The 7,255-nt window shown below is 43.3% G+C and overlaps 1 protein-coding gene across 1 annotated transcript; it reads left to right on the plus strand.

Annotated features, from left to right (window-relative positions):
- Positions 1-1,401: 1,401 nt before the first annotated feature.
- vrtn (vertebrae development associated) lies at positions 1,402-5,968 on the plus strand. The gene is made up of 3 exons (XM_056405653.1): positions 1,402-1,742; positions 2,558-2,889; positions 3,009-5,968. Exons 2-3 carry the CDS (start codon positions 2,578-2,580, stop codon positions 4,767-4,769), a joined length of 2,073 nt encoding a protein of 690 aa, XP_056261628.1. The 5' UTR covers positions 1,402-1,742; positions 2,558-2,577; the 3' UTR covers positions 4,770-5,968.
- Positions 5,969-7,255: the final 1,287 nt, after the last annotated feature.

Genomic DNA, 7,255 nt, shown 5'->3' on the forward strand with positions numbered 1-7,255 from the left:
TTTGCTTAAAGCCTTAAAGTGAATGGAAGATGAAGGTGAAGAGGGAATGTAGAAGAGGTAAAGCCATGAATAGATTTAAAATGCTAAGACGGATATCAAAGTACAGAAAATGTCCCTGAACTCGCACTCAGAGCTGAAGATCGGGGGCTAATGTAGCATATGTACTATATTCATACAGTATTGAGAGTACATTTCAGCAATGAGGCTCTTCTACAAGGTCAGTGTAATGGTGTTATATTCTATCATCTCTGGATTCCTAATGAACAGTACATAAGGCTGTGCTGCTGGATTTCTCTTGAGGTTTTTTCACTTTAGCAACAATGAAATCCTTGACCAATAATGTGACTTTTAAAGTGAGTAAATGAACAAGTGACATGACTGTGACCTCTCTCTTACACTCCACTACACTGACACTTTCCTTGACCTTTCCATACAAATATTGTGTCATTATTTCAAATTGTACTGTCAGTTTAAAGCAACTGTTTATCTGGAACTTGCTGCTTGTATTTAAAAAATTCCAATACACTCTGACCTCTGAAACATCTTAGGTCAAACACGTGGGTGTCTCTGCATTATCTCAACTGCATTACACCCCCCCCCCCCCCCCCCCCCAACAAGGCCAACCACACAGTCATTGTCCAAATAGCTGATAAAGCTTCAGGTCAAACCCTTGAACCCCAGTGAACTCAGGCACCAGCTTGTCTGCCCAGTACTTGGAGTGGACAGAGCAGCGGGGGCCAAATGCCGTTGTCCCCTGGTGTGTGAATTTAAGTGTGTGTCTGTGTGTGTGTGTGTGTGTGTAGGGGGAACAAGCCGTAGGGTTGGGATCTACAGTGTGGGCCGTGGGGGGTTGGGGGACAATCGGTGGGATTGTTGTGCGTGTGTGGAACAAAAGGCTTTGATTACTGAAATCCTGCAAAAGGCAGGAGAGGAGGTGTTAAAAGTGATACAGTGGAGAAACAAACAGAGCTGGAGCTCAGGAGCCTTCCTCTCCTCTCATAAAGCTCATGTCCACACCCTGTCTGCACATATCCACTCTAATCCACATACTAGGCTTCATACTGTCTACTACTAGTAGTAACTGTAAAAGGAAGAGCAAGTTCATGGCTGTAAAACTGTTTGTTTCCTGTTTTGTTTTGTTTTTTTTACATTAAGGGGGGATTTCACATTAAGCTTATCAAGCAACACAATTAACCTGCCACAAAATGTATCTGTGCAAGCACTCAGGAATTTATTCATGAGGGAAAAATAACCACAAATCGTCCTTTGACGCCAAGAGCACTTGACAAATAACCTTGAAAGTGAACTGTTGACATGTGGAGTTGGCTTTGAAAAGCAAAAACGTGTTGATAAAACCTAAAGGCACCGATACCAGTTAACCTACAGGGCCGCCTCTGTGTTCTTGTGGCCCCTGACACATTGGCTTTTGTTAACACTTCACATTGAAATTGACCCTGGCTGTAGTCTAAGGGAGGGGGAGAAGGAGGAGGGAGCCGTGGGGGGTGGTGGGGTCCCCCGACGCAGAAACAAAAAAGCGAATCGACGACTGACAATTTCCTGATGGGAGGTGCTGCTTATCACTCCCCAAAATCTCCCGTGCTCAGAGGAGAGGACACTCCGGAGCTACACGCACACAATGGACTAAAACTCACGGAGAGAGAGATCAATATCATCAGCTGTGAAACCCCGCATTACAATTAAGTGACTTCCTTTGAGGCCCATTTTAGTCTCTGGACGCTCAGGTAAGAAAAACGGTCGTTTCCAATTTTGTTTTTGCGTTGCCACAAGTGGAGGATTTTATTTTATTAAGACACGCGTTTGACTCAGTGTAGGGGCTGAAAATTTGCAAATCCAATTAAGTCTTTGAAATCATGGAAACAGGCAAATAATTGAGAGAGATCCTTAAAACAAAAACACAAAAAACATTACGCCCGACAAAGTAGGCCTTACTAATGTAGGTAATGACTTTGAATTTGAATATCTGAATTAGTTTAATTTGTATTGTATTGGTCTGTTTTGTCTCTTTTTGCAGCTGCTTTGCAAATAGAAAAATCTATATTAAATCACTTGCCTGTGAAATCATCGAATTTCACTTGACTGTTTTGTGTTATTTGTATGAGGTATAAACCCCGCCTTGCTTTCGCATTTATATAAAAAAAAAACCCAAAAAACTAAAGCATGAGACTTGGGACAACAAGGTGAGTAACAGAAAAATGCTTTTAAGTACATTACAAATCAGCTTAATTCTTAATTATACAGGAATTTATTGTCTGCCACTACCACAAATTATGCATGTGTTTTTCTCAGTCAAAACTGAAGCAGCAGTGTTTAGATTTAGTTGCAGCTGTTGTTTGTGTATGGATAAACCATGCTGATCTACATAATCTAGTCCAATGGTAACAAAGGCATGAGCAAATTTCTTAAGCTTATCCCCTGCTGTTGAGAGTTCATAAAATTTCCCTGAGTCATCCATTTTCACTGAATGTAGACATCTGGAACTATCCTCTCCTCCTCCACTCTCTCTAACCTTTACCTCTCCTTCACTTCCTCCTCCCAGCTCTCATCAGATCTCCAGTTATGATTCCGAGGAACGAGGTCGTGCTGTCTGTTTTGGGAGAGCTCCAGGAGGCCACGGAGAGCTCTGGCCTGGATGCTCTGACCAGAGTGGCCCTGGAGGTGGACCAGGTCCTCGCTCCCTTCCAGCTTCCCAGTACCCCCTGTCAAGAGTTCCCTGAGTGGGCAGGCGTGGACGACATAGCTCACGGCCTGTACCCGGCTGATGCACCCAGGGGCCTCCTGCCGGTAAACTGCAAGGGAGAAGGCAACTTGCTGTTTGATGCAGTCAGCATGTTGTTAGTGGGGAGCACAGGTCTTAGCTTGGAGCTACAGGTGAGTAATGATGGTTTATAATCTTTTGTCTCTGAATGTACAGTGATGCATCTATTCTAGCTGATGATATGAACACATAATGGCTGTAATATTAATTCCATTATTATTGTCCGCCACAGGTGCGGACCGTAGTGGAAATGGTGCTGTGGAAGCGATACTACCTGTCTGGGATGATTGATTCTAAAATGATGCTCCAGGCAGTTCGCTTCAGTCTTTGTGCTGAAGAGTCCGAGGACATGCTCAATCTGCCTGTCACAGTCTTGGAGGCTATCTTTGATGCAGATGTCAAAGCTTCCTGCTTCCCTGGCTCCTACGCCAACATGTGGCACGTCTACGCCCTATCATCTGTCCTTCAGTTTGACATCTACTCCATCTACCCCATGTTCAACCTCAAGATCCGACCCTACTTCAACCGAGTCATACGTCCAAGGACCTGGCCCAAAGACTCAGAGCCACAAACCCTCCACATCATGTGGTCCGGCGAGTTGCAGTCTGACGGCTTGTTCAGGCCAAATAATTTTGTCGCACTAGCCCAGACCACCGACCTCACGTTTGGATGTCCTGACAGTGAGCAGAGGGCATCGCCCATCAAGAGTGAGGAGCTGCTGAACCAGGAATCGCAGCTTTCTTACCCGAGTCTGAAGGACAAGTACAACATCACCAAGAGGACCTTCTACCGCTGGAAGAGGCAGACACAGGAGCACTGCAAAAAGTCCGCAGCTAGGTATGAGGCCAAGTATTTCCTTCAAGCTTGTTACTTGGAGGGAAAGCTCATCCCTCTGCACCAGTTCAAGGAGTTTTTCCCTGAGATCTCAAGGTCATCTTACTATAACTGGAAGCATGAGCTTCTGAAGTCTGGAGGAAACTTCTCCACCTCATCTTCAACTGGAGAGATCAGTCCTGGAGAAAGTACAGAGCAGGAGGCCTGGTCTTCACCTGAAGCAAAGCAGGATGAGCCGGACCACCATGACAGCGTGGCCAGTATGTTTGGCCTCAGCCTCGGCAAGTTGGATCTAGAGCGGGCCCAGAATGTAACGCATATGCAGGAAGCTAAACGTTGTCTGCAGAATTGCATCGCCGTGAATGCCTCCCTCCCCTTCAGGGTCTTCAAAAGAAATTTCCCTGGGATCTCCAGGTCAACCTACTACAACTGGAGGAGAGAAGCCATGCTGTTCAGTAGAGGTTACAAAGGCAGTGTTGGCAGCAGCGAGGACAGCTCAGATGCTGACAAGAGCCAAAGTCCAAAAAGTCTGTCACCAGTCCTGTCTAACATCCACCAGGCTGCCATGCCCAGAATGAGGATCTGCCGGCGAAAACACAGAAGTTTTAGGCTGGCGTACATGAGTAAAAAACAGCTCAGAGATGCTGCAAAGCTGCACGTCCAGAAATCAAAGTGGTCCCTGACGAAGTTCAAGCTCAAGTTCCCGTCCATGTCCCCTTGTTTCTACTGGCTGTGGCGCAGCAGGCAGAACCGCAAGAAGAAAATGGTCGTCCAGAGTGCCGACGTCCTCCCTGAGATTCCGCAGAGCACCACGACAGAAAACAAGATTACGGAGAGGAGGGTGGAGAGTCAGTCTATGCTCCCATTTGTCGAGAGCCCTAGATATCTAGAAAGTTCCCCCGTGCCCTCTTTTGATGCCCCACATTCAAAGCACATCCTTCTCGGCAAGGCACCAATAGATGAGCAGATGTTTGCAATGGATGTTGTGGCTCTGGCCAACTTCAAGGCCAAGGCCAAGCTTTTCCTTCAGCAACGCTTTGAGGAAAAATCCTTCCCTACGTTTAAAGAATTCCGGTCTTACTTCCCCTTCACTCCACGCTCGACCTACTACATGTGGAAGCGAGCTTTGCATCATGGGGTGTCACTGGTTCATGGATAAATGCCCAAAGCTTTTATCCTGTAAAAATGGGCTTTTGAAAGCAAAATCTTAGCTCTGATGAGGAACCTAAAACCTTCACATCCACCTTTTTACCTCAGCATTTTGTTGTAAACACACTAGCTACACACTCTTCCCTTTATTTTTTCATGTTCTACAGGACTGTTGAGTACACTGGCTTAGCATCTAAATGCATTGTGTCTTTCCTCTGCCCCACCACCACAGCTCATTCCTTCCTCCTGGACATTTGCACGTGTTTGAAAAGAAACTGAGTTGTGGGTCTGTTTAAACCCTGCATGTTGCCCTCCAGGCAAAAAGCAGTTCAAAGCTGTTGTTTAGTGGCATTTTGTTTGAGGCTGTTTCTTCTCCAGTGTCTTTTAATCCCTGCTAGGCATTGTACTTGGGTGCCTTTATTTTTTCAATTCTCATTGTAATATGATTGTTTATGCTTGAATGTATGCTTTTTTGTTGATGCATGTAACATCGATCTGGATTCTTGGCGGTTTAATGTTTTTTGATTCTTTGCATGTAAAGAGCAGCCAGTATTTCAGACATCAGAGATGACTTCTTGTTCAGACATCCTCTGTCCTCAATTCATCTTTCTCCTTTTTATTATTGAATGTAAAGCTCAGGGTTTCACTTGGTGCACTGAAGGTTTCGGTGGCTGCATCAAGGTTCTGGCATTTGAAAATGCCTCCTTTTTCTGGTAATCATCACTATAAACTGTGAGTTTTGTCACACTATATTTGCACTAAAATGGTTCCCATTACGCCGTTGAATGTATTTTCTTAACCATTATGCACACTCTGGTTAAGTTCCTACAACTCTATTTTTGAAAAATAACTTGAAAATTGAATATAAATGAAGATATTTTATTTTTTGTACACTCCTTCATTTCAAAACTACCTATTTCCCTGAAATACTGGGGGAAATTTGCATTTATAAGCTACTTTTGTTTACTATTTAGTTGTATATGAAGTTCCATTCCAATTTGTCTCCACATAGACAGACGTGTTTTGCAGAACTGCCAATAAAAACTGCCATAATAGATTTCAGTTTACATTTACTTTATGTATTTATTTTCTTATTCATCACATGTCTGTAATTGGTACTGTTGATACTGACAGCCTGCATTATGTTCAGTCAGCAAGTGAGGCAGTCTGTACTGGCTGTATATCAATAAATCAATCGATCAGCATCAACCCTTGGCTTTGTTTTTGCTTGACCAGTCATCCATCTATCTATTTATCTATCTGTCTATCTATCTATCTATTAGGAAGTGCTTAATTATGTATTTTCATTAACACACCACCCCTTATAAATTGTTTTAACCACCACTTGTTTCATGCTCCACAATACCTCTCACCACTGCTAGCATTAAGACATTTTAAAATGTGTGTAATTTCTCCAGTCAATGGCCGTATCTTCCATGTCAGTGAGCTATTGTTCTGCTCAAGTGATACCAATAACTCCCTTCTAAGCACTTTTAATCTTATGCCCCATCAGCTGCATGTTGATTTGATTCTTTGGTAGGATAAATTGGAAAGCTTAACACATCAAATTGCTCACTTTAGTGGCTGATTTTTTGCGGTGCATAATGATCCTAAAGACGTATCAGGCTGTGCCGAGTGAATTCATGTTAACAACCAGTGTGCTGTACAAAAGATAAAGCAAAATAGGGGAAAAGGAGAACACAATCACTTTGTATAACCACAGACAAACAGGTCAAACCAAGCTAGTGGCTAAAGAATAGCAATGAGCTTTGAGACTAGTTTTTGTGGTTTTTGCTCACTGTCTTTGCTCTGTTTGGCTATTGTGCTTATGCTAATGAAGGCAATGGTCAAGAGTGGGAGGGATGGAGTACAGAGAGAGGGGGAAGGGGTTAATTGTATGCAGGGGGATAGAGGTGTTTGAGATAAGGCCAAGACCATCCAAGAGTTTGGGGGGAGGGCTGGAGGTGCAGAGAGAAGGAAGGGGGGAACCTGTGATTTAGACTTTTGTCTTGGAGTATTGAAGCCATCATTCTGATCACACAACTCCACAGTTAGATCTGACAAAGTTAGGAAGTTAGTCAATTAACTTTTTTAGGTAAAAGATTTAAATCTTATCCCAGATCATCCCAACCATTGCTTAGCCATTCTCTGAAATTAAATCTGTACCGTAGCTGTTGTTGTTCTCCTGCCTTTGAGCTTAGGTACTTTGTTGGTATTTTACCTTTAAATACTCCTAATACCTCTGTGATATGTTAATAGTATTTCTATTCATGTTTCCAGTAATATGAGTCTTTTTTGGCATCTCTGATATTCCTACAAGAATCCTATTGATTTTTATAGAATCTTTATACATGTTTTCACTGCCGAATGGTGCAATTGTTGAACGGTTATTTGAGTATTTTTTTTAATGCAGTTAAAGTTGGCCTGCAGGGAGTGCACTCTAATCAGAGTGAGTTTCAGTATCAGTCCTCCATCAAATGTCAGCTCTTGGTCCAA

Source organism: Seriola aureovittata, chromosome 19, assembly GCF_021018895.1.
Source record: "Seriola aureovittata isolate HTS-2021-v1 ecotype China chromosome 19, ASM2101889v1, whole genome shotgun sequence".
Lineage (NCBI taxonomy): Eukaryota > Metazoa > Chordata > Actinopteri > Carangiformes > Carangidae > Seriola > Seriola aureovittata.